The 12,618-nt window shown below is 45.4% G+C and overlaps 1 protein-coding gene and 2 long non-coding RNA genes across 5 annotated transcripts; 2 read left to right on the top strand and 1 right to left on the bottom strand.

The window, feature by feature from the left end:
• The first annotated feature begins 340 nt into the window (after positions 1 to 340).
• timmdc1 (translocase of inner mitochondrial membrane domain containing 1) lies at positions 341 to 3,582 on the top strand. Of its 3 annotated transcripts, XM_068756450.1 has the most exons (7): positions 341 to 691; positions 842 to 1,007; positions 1,085 to 1,173; positions 1,263 to 1,330; positions 1,707 to 1,785; positions 3,062 to 3,172; positions 3,257 to 3,582. In XM_068756450.1, exons 1-7 carry the CDS (start codon positions 378 to 380, stop codon positions 3,411 to 3,413), a joined length of 984 nt encoding a protein of 327 aa, XP_068612551.1. In that variant the 5' UTR covers positions 341 to 377; the 3' UTR covers positions 3,414 to 3,582. The 3 variants fall into 3 exon arrangements, 2 of the variants coding, with proteins under 2 accessions (XP_068612551.1, XP_068612550.1); XM_068756449.1 differs by having other exon boundaries at positions 341 to 1,007; XR_011106157.1 differs by lacking the exon at positions 1,707 to 1,785 and having other exon boundaries at positions 341 to 1,007; positions 3,257 to 3,393.
• A 2,794-nt stretch (positions 3,583 to 6,376) lies between these two features.
• LOC137912150 (uncharacterized) lies at positions 6,377 to 8,476 on the bottom strand. Its single transcript, XR_011106169.1, has 3 exons — positions 8,349 to 8,476; positions 6,978 to 7,233; positions 6,377 to 6,566 (listed from the first exon to the last, which is right to left on the bottom strand). It is a non-coding gene; the product is annotated as an uncharacterized lncRNA (long non-coding RNA).
• A 280-nt stretch (positions 8,477 to 8,756) lies between these two features.
• LOC137912187 (uncharacterized) lies at positions 8,757 to 10,107 on the top strand. Its single transcript, XR_011106177.1, has 3 exons — positions 8,757 to 8,866; positions 9,883 to 9,939; positions 10,044 to 10,107. It is a non-coding gene; the product is annotated as an uncharacterized lncRNA (long non-coding RNA).
• Positions 10,108 to 12,618: the final 2,511 nt, after the last annotated feature.

The following is a 12,618-nucleotide window of genomic DNA, read 5'->3' on the forward strand; positions in this document are numbered from 1 at the left end:
GCAGGTGTTCGTCATCAAGCTGATTGAGGAGCGAGCGAACTGCCTTTTTTTATAGTTCTGAATTTATATATTATGATGTTTCCTCGTTTTTTACGGCTGACCGCTAACCTAGTTTGACCTGGAGAAATTAGGCATTAGTTTGCAGACGTCATTTAGTGCCATGTAAATAAAACTGAATTGAATAGAATAGACATCATCTCAAATGGATTCCAGCGCGTTTAGATATGACAGCGCGCTGAACAGCTGCTGAGCTCTTTAGCCCTGCCAGGATTTCCTTTGCCCCCCTGGATATTATTTATTTATTCTGAGGATGGAGTTGAGGACTGTATCGTCTTGTTTCTGCCCGTCTGCTGCAGCTTAATTCCAGCTGGAGCGTGATGCGTCCGGAGCAGCCCAGGACGGGTCTCGCCCTGCAGAGACGTTGGGCAGATTCAGGCCCCGGGGGCTCGCTCAGCACCGGTCGACTACGGGGCCTCATCCAGAGCGCCAGGACCGCGTCCTTCTGCTTCCTGCTCCCCAGGGTCCATGCAGCTGCCATTACAGCTGCCCCGGCTGCACAGATGCCCCCTTCTCCTTCCTCTAGTCCCGCTCTGGCACGCACACCCTCGCCTAGCACCGTGCCAGGGTTCATCGGCAAGCCAGAATATCCGGAAACCGGATGGGACCGCGTCAAGGACCTCTTTGCCAAAGAGTTCGTGTTGAAGTTTATTCTTGACTTATCGTCTGGAGCTGTTGTGTTTAAAGTCAAGGTGTCGTTTGTGCAGGAGATGCAGACAGACCACATCTGGGGCGCCATCAGTCACCTGAGTAGAGCGAATAATGTCTCCCTGCCTCCCTGCAGCGTGACGCAGTGGTACTCGGACGAGCTCACCGACGTGATAAAGAGCGGCTTATTTGCGGGGGCGGTGGGCTTCCTCTACGGAGGCCTGCCGGCAGCTCGCAGCGCCAGGCAGAGGTACATCCAGGCCAGCCAGGCAGAGCTCTACACCAGCCGGGTGGAGGCCGTGGTAAGTGTCTGGATGGTTGCCGTTTCACGACGGCGCAGGCGGAAGAGAAGCGCAAACGTCATTTGTGTGTCGACCAGCGCTCGGCCCACAACGCGTCGATCCGCGGCTTCCTGCGGTACGGCTGGAGGTGGAGCTGGAGGGTGGCGGCGCTCGTCGTCGTGTTCAAGTGAGCGGAAGGCGTTTGTCGTCGTGTATTTGGTGATCGTCCGTCGTACGTCTGTCCGTGGGACTCAGCCCCTTTCCTTCTGTCTGTAGTTCTGTCAACACGGGGCTGTCGGCGTACCGGGACAAGAGTAGCCTGAGCCACTACGCTGCAGCCGGAGGTGAGCATGCGGCTAAGGGTCCATAAACCGGCCATCGATTTAACGGCCAAGAAAAATCACACCGGAAATTAACCGTCCACAAAACACGAGTTCATCGGGCGCAGAGTTCGTTTACTTTCTCTGATATTGACGACCGTAATTGTAGAACGCTGCTCAATTAGCCTGAAGACAAACGGCTTGAACACGCTAACGCCAGCACGTTAGCTCATGACTGATGAGCGCGTGTGTGTGTGTGTGTGTGTGTGTGTGTGTGTGTGTGTGTGTGTGTGTGTGTGTGTGTGTGTGTGTGTGTGTGTGTGTGTGTGTGTGTGTGTGTGTGTGTGTGTGTGTGTGTGTGTGTGTGTGTGTGTGTGTGTGTGTGTGTGTGAGAGAGCAGCTGTGGCCGGAGGTCTCTTCAGACTGACCCTGGGCCTGAGAGGGTTTGTGGCGGGGGCCATCATTGGAACAGCGCTGGGGTAAGGCCATCCGTTCACATCCATTGATCACGGCGAGAGAAACGAGTCTTTGTTTTAGTGCTGACGGGCTGCTGTTTGACGCGTGCGTGTGTGTGCGTGTGTGCGTGTGTGTGTGTGTGTGCGTGTGTGCGTGTGTGTGTGTGTGTGTGTGTTCATGCCTTTGTGCTTCGGAGCAGTGAGTGCTCTCTGGCAGCCAGCTGCGCCCCGCCCCTCCCAGCTACCCTCTGTCGCCCAGCTGAACCCTTCCTGCTCCAGCTCTGTGATGGTGCCGGGGGGGGGGGGGGGGCATGTTCTGTGCACTAGAGCAAGGAGCCGGTCCAGGGCAGCAGCTGCCATTCTCCTTTTATACCCTCCCCGTTATTCCATCCTGGTCTGATCCGGACTCCACTCCTCCTTTTTCTTTTCACTTGTTCCTCGCGGTGCAAAAAGCAGATCCCATAACGGCGTTTAATGGTACGTCACGCCGGGGGGACTGCTTGGATCGTCTCTCTGATCACCTCCTGGATCCATATTAATGTTGCTCCCATCCTCCTCCTCATCCTCCTCTTCCTCGACCCGCCCCGGCCGTGCCAGATGCATCCAGGGGTCCGTTTTTTTGTCCGTTTTTTTGTCTGTCTGTTTTTACACAAGCAAGGTTCTGTCCGTGGCTCGGTCCTCCCTGAGAATGGCGTTGATCCGGATCTGGATCCAGATTCTAGAATGTTTTAAAGGATTCTTTAACATTGCGAGATAGGGCACTTTTTGACATTTTTCTTAATTTCTTCAAAACGCGTGGCGGTATGGATCTGAAAAGAATCACACATAAGTACTCCTTTAAGGTCTATGACCAGGACTAATTTCGGCTGGATCCGGATCACAATCCGGATCTGAGAGTTAATTTTCATTCTAAAATCGGCATTTTTCAGGAGTCCATCCTGACCTCAATTCTGGAGCTAGAGACTTCAAATCTGGTGTGAACACTCATAGTTCATTCTAGTTTCATATATGGTACCGTTGTAGTTGTATCTTGTCCCGTTCCGGAGCAGCAAGCTAGAGCAGGTTTGGCCCCTCTGATCCGGAAGCCCTGTTTACTGTCTCACAAGATCCAATAGTCTTTTGGAGGCGGAGTCTGCGATCTCTGATTGGCTCTTGTTTTCAAATGAAACGGTTTGGAAGATTTACGGAAGTAAAGTTGCAGCTTTGATGGAGCGTAACTGGAGTTTTATTTAGTTATTATTGAGCCAGTTTAAACATGCAGTTGAAATGTATTTTAAAATCTAACCCACGTTCGCTGCAGGATTCCCAGCGGCGCCCTGATCATCGGCATGCAGGCGCTGACGGGGGAAGACGTCCGAGCGAGGAGGAAGAGGGAGCGACGGGAAATCTACGAGCGAAGACTCGCCGAATGGTACGAGAGAAAAACGTTCTTCCAACGACACAAGTAAACCGGCAGGCCGCTAACCGGCCCTCCTCCTCCTCCTCCTCCTCCAAGGTCGGCCCGTCTGCAGCTAACAGACCAGCTGATTGGAGATCTGAACGTCGGCTCGGAACACGAGCGCACAAATCAGGACGCACGCAGGATACATGAGCTGCTCAGTTTACCTCGGAGCGACGAGGACGCCGGGGACTCGAGCAGCCAATGGCGGTAGCCGAAGGTGGGGCTCCACTCACCTGTCTGGATAAATGTGTCGCGTCTTTGGGTGAACTTCACGGGAACGGAATCTCAAACATCCTAAACGTTAAAAAGGAAAAGCTCACCGTCACGCTCATAATCCGTAGTCCGTGTTGGCTCTGTGTGAATAAACATGTTCTTTCCAATATCCTTAATTTATTCTTAGGAAATTACTCATGACCTGACCCCTCCCTTTCTGGGGGGGGGGTCACCTGGTATGGAACCACCACCTCCGGGTCACCTTTAAAGCTCCAGCTTTTCTCGGCGGAAGTCGTATTTATCATCGTCGTTGGTGGAAAAACAAAATAGCAAAGTGACCTCATGTTTCCGCCGGGCTTGGACCCCCCCCCCGTGGAGCCTCGCTGTTCGGCGGGCTCTGTTCTGTTTTTTTTTTTTTTTTCATGTTTAAACTTGCGGCTCTCCTTGCATCTGCACGTTTCTGGTTCTAACCTGTGAACCTCCGGTGGTTCAGCGGGATCAGCGTCTGACCTGGGATGCTGAGTTTATGGGTTCGATCCCAACAAGGTTTGAGTTTTAGAAATTAACTCTTTAAAGCCTGAACCATGAAATAATTGCTAGAAAATCGTGTTTTTGTAAAGTAAGGTCTTAATGGAACCTTCTGACAAATTTGTCAAAAAAAAAAAAAAACATGTAAATTTCTATCCATATTTTGATCCATTAAATTTGATATTTATTTTTATGCATGGAAAATGCAGATTCTTGAGTTTGGTTGTTTGCTTGGTTTTTCTGGAAAAAAAATATTTATGATTTAGGAGTCTCAAAATCCAGAAACACCAAATGTATCAAATGTTGGCTTTAAAAGGGTAACATTTCTTAAATTCACGAACATGCAAGGAAACATCTGTAATTTAATCTTTGCTCAAAAATCTAAAAATATATTTTTTTTTATATTAAGTTTTCTCTTTGAGGATAAAAGTTTTGGTTCCATGTTTCCATCCTGGAAGCTCAGCTGGCATTTCAATTTAGTTGAGTCGATCCTCCACCTGCTGCTCCTTTCTGCCTCTACCTGATACTACCTTCTACTTGCTCCCTCTACCTGATACTACCTGCTCCTTTCTGCCTCTACCTGATACTACCTGCTCCTTTCTGCCTCTACCTGATACTACCTTCTACTTGCTCCCTCTACCTGATACTACCTGCTCCTTTCTGCCTCTACCTGATACTACCTGCTCCTTACTGCCTCTATCTGATACTACCTTCCCCTTGCTGCCTCTACCTGATACTACCTGCTCCTTGCTGCCTCTACCTGCAATGCCTTCACCCAGCTGCTCCTCCTCACCCTCCAAGCCTTGAGTCAGTCAGTGATCTGGGGGAGGTGACGCCCCTTCCATGCCCTAAGCCCGCCTCCTCCGGGTGACACCCAGATCTCGGTAAAATGTTCAAAATGTAAATGTCAAATGCGCCAGGAGAACTATATTTTTTATCTCGGTCTGTGGCCGAGAGGGTAGAGGAGCAGTACCTGGAAGGGAAGACTGCGGGTTCAAGACCCGACAGGTTTTTACAAACTCAAATGAAATCCGATTTTCAGCTGTAGCAACAAAACCAGCGGGATTTGAACCCACGATCCCGCGGACCGTAAACCTACTGCATAGCCTTTAGGCTATTTCTCGGCTGAAAATTTACGAGTTTTCGTAAATTTGTCATCGTGTGTGGCTGATCCGGGTCATGTGGCCACGCCCCCTAGTTTGTGACGCAAAAGAGGCGGGGAAAATGTAAATCCGCAGACCACACCCCAAATTTGGCTCCACCCTGCCTTAACTCCGCCCAACCCCGCCTTGCCCCGCCTTGCCAGCCTTGTCGCCTCCCCCAATCCCGCCTTGCCAGCCTTGTCGCCTCCCCCAATCCAGCCCTGCTTCAGCAGTGAATCGACCCTCCTCGAGCAAAAGCTTCCGACCTTCCGGTTCCAGTTTGTTCAGATTATTTTCAGGGATATTGGGAATCCTGTGAACCTCTTACTGGAGTAAAACATGTTACTCCTGAGAAACATGTTTTATGTTTTATGACGTATTTTATTTAATACTCACAAAATCATGAAACAAAGGAACTTGAATCTCCAAAACTTCTGGTATCCAAATTAGATGCCGCCGCACTATACTTTTACACTTTAGCCAGCATCCTTATATAATATTGCCATTAATACTAAATATTTTTAATTAATTAATTAATTTGTAAAAAAATGAATACAAAAAAGGCATACAATTTTGTGGTTTTTTTGGCATGGAAAATGCAGATGCTTGGTTTTTCTGGGGGGGGGGATATACGGTTTTAATGGAACCTTCTGACAAATTTGTAAAAAATAAATAAAAAAAGGCATAAAAAAAAAGCGTGCATTTTTTTGGGGGGTTTTTTTGGGTTTTTTTTACATGCGTTTCTTTTTTTTTTTTTTTTAAACACACCAAAAAAACCACAAAAAAACATGCGGTTTTTTTTGTGTTTTTTTTTTTTACATACGTTTTTTTTTTTTTACAAATTTGTATGCCTTTTTTTTTTTTTTTTGGATACCAGAAGTTTTGGAGATTCAAGTTCCTTTGTTTCATGATCTTGTGAAACAAAATGCATGTTATTTTTTTGGTTGTTTTTTAACACATTTGTCAGAAGGTTCCATTAAAACCGTATATCCCCCCCCCCCCCTCTATATTTTCCTCTATATTTTTTATGTTAATAAAAATAATTTCTTCAGGGCTGAAACATTTAAAAATATAAATCTGATGAGTTTCCTCCAAGCTTTATTCCTTCCGTGTTAAAGCAACAGCGCCCTCCGGTGGCTGTGAGGAGAAACAAAGAATTCCTGCACACCAGAAACAGTTTCCATTTTTATTCCAGCTATTTTTCTGGATTCTTAGCAATTTATAGCAGGAATCTAAGGCTTAACGATGCTGTAGTAAATTTAGAGAACTCAATGGATGAATAAACAAAAAATACAGATGATAAATCCTTTATTTATTGATAATGCAATCATTTCTTCTTTCCATCACAAATGAATTCCAAATACAAGTCGTAAAAAAAGTTGAACTAACAGCGTTAATCAACCTCAGGGTGTCTGAGATGAGAATTCCGTCTAGCTGGCAGTGCGTCATGTGCTGCTTCCACCCCCAATCGCAGGATGACCCTAGAAGAAAATGAACCAGGCCTCAAATAAAACAGATGCCTCATGAGAATACTTTCTGTTCAGGAACCATTTAAAGATGTCGTTCATTTCTAAACAGCAGCTTTTACTTCATCTCGACTCAGAGTGAGATCTGGTCAAAGTTTCTACTCTCTGTTATCACAACCAGTAAATTAAAGTGTCCATTTAGCTGACCATTTAAAATGATGCTGCGTTCAAGTCTGTGGGAATAACCAACACCCAACTCATGCACATTAGTCACGGTGTTTTTTCACCAGCTGAGTCTCCCTGGCGTCGTACGAAATCACCGCCACAAAAACATTAGTCCGTGTTATTTTTCTAAACTTTAGCACCTTCATCTCTAAATTACAAGCGGAAAATCATTTGACAGCAAATCCGAGCAGTTTGACAAACCTCACGACTTTCCCCACGGATCTTGAATGCAGCATTTGACGCAGCGTCTGAGGACACCCTCGTCAGCGGGACGTATGTCCTCAACCCGTCTCTAAACCTCTGAGAGCACGATGAGCGCTTGACCAATCGCGTCAGAATCCTCGCAGATGTGGGCGACCACGCTGGGGGTGGTGGGCGTGGCGGTGTGGCGTCCTCCCCTGCGGGTACGTGGCGTCTCTCACGGGACTCATCTGGATACTGAAGGGAAACTCAGGACCTAAAGCACAAGATACTTTAATGAAGACATTAAAGTTGCTGAGGCATTGATAGGGAAGGAAATAAAACAGATTCCTAACCAAACATCTTAAGTTGAGACACTCGGGCAAGCTGAACCGATAAAACTATAATAGAAGGAAAAGCGTCCTCTATGTCAAGAAATAGAACGGTCTGAATATTTATAAAACGTTTACTGTAAATAAGAAAACACAACATGTAGCGTATTGTGTTATGACGCGTGAGTTGAGTGAGTGCTTCGCCTGTCGCGCTGTTGTGATGATGATGAATATATTTATTAGATAGAATGCTAGAGTACAAGTACAGTCACACAGTGGCATGTATTACAGTACAAGTACAGTCAAACATCCTGTCTAAGAGGAGCATTTAAAAAAAGCCCTTGCGGTCTTGTTTCCGTTGAAAGTCCTTCGTACATAAATCATCGACATTTAACAATAAAAAACGACATTTAACAACACAAAATTGTTAATTGTCCCTGTGGAGTTGCCGTAGGGCAGAATAAATAAAGATGGCTCCCTGCTAAACACGGTGTCGAATACGTTACACAACAAACACATATTTTAAAGTGCAACAATAAAAACAAACCACCACTTCAAAATAATACTTATATTAACACCACAGTCTCACACTTATCACCTAATAATAACACGCGTTTTTGGTAGCAAGTAACAAGTTGTATTTTTGTTAAACCACACTACTGTGCAAATGAGAAACCGGTATGAACCAATCTCTTCCGCCAAACTTTGGGCTTCGACCTCGTCACTTTTCCCCTGACCTCCAACAACGCTTCCTTTATATTAGAGGCCTGTTCCTGGTACAGCCTCCGTGCTGTTAATGCGGCTCCCCCACCTTGTTATAATCTGAATAAACTGGTCTGGAGTCAGTCCGTCATTCCCATGGCAGGACGGGACAACGTTCATGAAACAAACGTTAAAGCTGAGTTTACGACGAGCGGATTCCAGCCGGCAGCTAGCTAACATTCAGCCGACGCTAGCTAAGCTAAGCTAGTGGGACGAATCAAGAAACTAGCTTAAAAAAAGAAAACAAACGTCGTTTCACCTCCACCTCTCCAGCCCACGTCACCAACAAATGACGTACCTTCATCCTTCGAACGTTCTTCTTCGTCCGTTTTCTGTTTCATCCGTCTCTCCGCGTCGCTTTGACGCCATTACGGTTTGTTTTGTTTAATCATCTCGCTGACGGGAAGCTGTCAATCAAAGCCCGTCATACCCGTGGGCATGGCCGCTACGTGACGTCACTAACCGTGCGACGGCGCGTTCCAACGACCTAATAATGCCACTAAAACAACAGCCTCAGTTTATTTTATTTATATCCGACGTTTATTTTTAAGCATATAAGGGGCGTAATAAACACACGAGATAGCTACAGATAATAAAAAAGAGGACATTTGAATTATCCTCAGAAGAGGCTGAACATGCAGCTTTGGGGCCCCCTGGTGGCTCGGGGTGGAAGCCACCAGGGGCCCCCAAACTCGTCCTGTGTTCGCAATTACGCACGCCAAAAACTGTGGAGGAACGCTAAGGTTTGCACAAATGGGGCTCTGTTGAATCTTCCTCTTCTTTTGCTTGCGAGGATCGACGTGCCTACGTAACCCGGTGAGCGTATTGCGTCACTACACGTTTGCTTGTTTGCCACTGAAAGTTATTCACGCTTTCCGTTAATTTGACAGCTGCTTGTAATGTTCCCTGTTAGCGGATTAGTTGGACCGATTTCACCGCGTGGTTGAGCAGTTTCCTTCGGTACGGGTAAAGCGTTTTAATAAGCTAACTACCGAGCAGAAGAAAAAGAAAGCCGAGGATTTGTTGGTGACGTGTGCTGGAGAGGTGGAGTTTATTCGTCCCACGAGCTTAGCTAGCTAGCGTCGGCTAAATGTTAGCTAGCGTCGGATAAATGTTAGCCAGCTAGCGTCGGCTAAATGCTAGCTAGCGTCGGCTAAATGCTAGCTAGCGTCGGATAAATGTTAGCCAGCTAGCGTCGGATAAATGTTAGCTAGCGTCGGATAAATGTTAGCTAGCGTCGGCTAAATGTTAGCTAGCTGCCGGCTAGAATCTGCTCGTCGTAAACTCAGCTTTAACGTTCGTTTCATGCCTCGGGAATGACGGACTGACTCCAGACCAGTTTATTCAGATTATAACAAGGTGGGAGAGCCGCATTGACAGCACGGAGTCCGCGCCGCTAGCGGGCCTCTAATGGTACCAGGAACGGGCCTCTGCTTCAGCCTAGGCCTCTGCTAAAGGCGTGTGAGGAAATGAATGAGGAGGCAGCGCTCTGAGAATCACTTTGCCTACGAGGACATCATTGATGACGTCGTGAACACCAGACACTGTTCCTGAGAATAATGTGTGTTATTAGGTGTGCTGATAAGGGTGAAACTGTGGTGTTTTATTATTTTAAGTGGTGGTTTGCTTTTATTGTTGCACTTTAAAATGGATGTTCGCTTGTTGTGTTTTCTTAAAGTAAACGTTTTTATATATATACTGTATATAAATATTTTTATTTCTTGGCTCCCCCTCTATATGTCAAGTGTTAAGAATGTTGTAAATAGCCAAAGCGAAGGGATTAGATTCCCGTTATAACCACTTCTCCCCCACGGGATCCGTTTCTGCTGCAGGTTTGGGTGGAAGACCCGTCCCCCCTGTTCGGCGGGCCGACGACGAAGCTGATCCAGGTACAGAACTAGAAGCATGTCGGCCGTTTCGAGCTTGGTGGGGGCCCGAGCCAACATGCTCTCTTGTCTGTCTGTTGTACTTTGTTCTTTACCTTTATTCTCAGGGCGACCCACAGATCGGGATGCAGGTCCTCCAAATGAGCTCGAGAGCAGCCACGTCGACAGGAGGCAAGTTTCACACCACTAATGCGCCGTCCTGTCAGAAACTGGATGAATAAAATGTCTCCTGTCTCTCTCTGTCACCTGAACAACAGCTGCTTAACAAATGGAGGTCAACGCTTGCGTCTGTCTCTGCGACCACGTAAAGACCGGGCTCTGTTCTGGTTGATTTTTTTTTTTTTTTTCATGTTTAAACTTGCGGCTCTCCTTGCATCTGCACGTTTCTGGTTCTAACCTGTGAACCTCCGGTGGTTCAGCGGGATCAGCGTCTGACCTGGGATGCTGAGTTTATGGGTTCGATCCCAACAAGGTTTGAGTTTTAGAAATTAACTCTTTAAAGCCTGAACCATGAAATAATTGCTAGAAAATCGTGTTTTTGTAAAGTAAGGTTTTAATGGAACCTTCTGACAAATTTGCCAAAAAAAAAAATCATGTAAATTTCTATCCATATTTTGTAATTGAAATAATTTTTGCTAAATTTGATATTTATTTATTTTTGCATGGAAAATGCAGATTCTTGAGTTTGATTGTTTGCTTGGTTTTTCTGGAAAAAAAATATTTATGATTTAGAAGTCTCAAAATCCAGAAACACCAAATGTATCAAATGTTGGCTTTAAAAGGGTAACATTTCTTAAATTCACGAACATGCAAGGAAACATCTGTAATTTAATCTTTGATCAAAAATCTAAAAATATATATTTTTTTTATATTAAGTTTTCTCTTTGAGGATAAAAGTTTTGGTTCCATGTTCCATCCTGGAAGCTCAGCTGGCATTTCAATTTAGTTGAGTCGATCCTCCACCTGCTGCTCCTTTCTGCCTCTACCTGATACTACCTTCTACTTGCTCCCTCTACCTGATACTACCTGCTCCTTTCTGCCTCTACCTGATACTACCTGCTCCTTACTGCCTCTATCTGATACTACCTTCTACTTGCTCCCTCTACCTGATACTACCTGCTCCTTGCTGCCTCTACCTGCAATGCCTTCACCCAGCTGCTCCTCCTCACCCTCCAAGCCTTGAGTCAGTCAGTGATCTGGGGGAGGTGACGCCCCTTCCATGCCTTAAGCCCGCCTCCTCCGGGCGACACCCAGATCTCGGTAAAATGTTCAAAATGTAAATGTCAAATGCGCCAGGAGAACTATATTTTTTATCTCGGTCTGTGGCCGAGAGGGTAGAGGCGCAGTACCTGGAAGGGAAGACTGCAGGTTCAAGACCCGACAGGTTTTTACAAACTCAAATGAAATCCGATTTTCAGCTGTAGCAACAAAACCAGCGGGATTTGAACCCACGATCCCGCGGACCGTAAACCTACTGCATAGCCTTTAGGCTATTTCTCGGCTGAAAATTTACGAGTTTTCGTAAATTTGTCATCGTGTGTGGCTGATCCGGGTCATGTGGCCACGCCCCCTAGTTTGTGACGCAAAAGAGGCGGGGAAAATGTAAATCCGCAGACCACACCCCAAATTTGGCTCCACCCTGCCTTAACTCCGCCCAACCCCGCCTTGCCCCGCCTTGCCAGCCTTGTCGCCTCCCCCAATCCCGCCTTGCCAGCCTTGTCGCCTCCCCCAATCCAGCCCTGCTTCAGCAGTGAATCGACCCTCCTCGAGCAAAAGCTTCCGACCTTCCGGTTCCAGTTTGTTCAGATTATTTTCAGGGATATTGGGAATCCTGTGAACCTCTTACTGGAGTAAAACATGTTACTCCTGAGAAACACGTTTTATGTTTGATGACGTATTTTATTTAATACTCACAAAATCATGAAACAAAGGAACTTGAATCTCCAAAACTTCTGGTATCCAAATTAGATGCCGCCGCACTATACTTTTACACTTTAGCCAGCATTCTTATATTATATTGCCATTAATACTAAATATTTTTAATTTAAAAAAAAAAATTGAAATTGTTTTGTAAAAAAATAAATACAAAAAAGGCATACAATTTTATGTGTTTTTTTTTTGCATGGAAAATGCAGATGCTTGGTTTTTCTGGGGGGGGGGATATATGGTTTTAATGGAACCTTCTGACAAATTTGTAAAAAATAAATTAAAAAAAGGCATACAAATTTGTAAAAACAAAAAACCGCATGTAAAAAAAACCCACCAAAAAAACGCATGTTTTTTTGGTGGGTTTTTTTACATGCGTTTTTTTTTTTTTTTTTAAACACACAAAAAAAGCCACCGAAAAAACATGCGTTTTTTTTTTTTTTTTTTTTTTAAACACACAAAAAAAGCCACCGAAAAAACATGCGTTTTTTTGGTGGGTTTTTTTACATGCGTTTTTGTGGACTTTTTGCGTTTTTTTTGTTTTTACAAATTTGTATGCCTTTTTTTTATTTTTTTGGATACCAGAAGTTTTGGAGATTCAAGTTCTTTTGTTTCATGATTTTGTGAAACAAAAGGCATGTTTTTTTTTTGGTGTTTTTTTTACACATTTGTCGGAAGGTTCCATTAAAACCGTATATCCCCCCCCCCCCCGAAAAACCAAGCAAACAACCAAACTCATGTAAATTAGAACACATA

This window comes from Brachionichthys hirsutus, chromosome 24 (assembly GCF_040956055.1).
Source record: "Brachionichthys hirsutus isolate HB-005 chromosome 24, CSIRO-AGI_Bhir_v1, whole genome shotgun sequence".
NCBI classification, from domain to species: domain Eukaryota; kingdom Metazoa; phylum Chordata; class Actinopteri; order Lophiiformes; family Brachionichthyidae; genus Brachionichthys; species Brachionichthys hirsutus.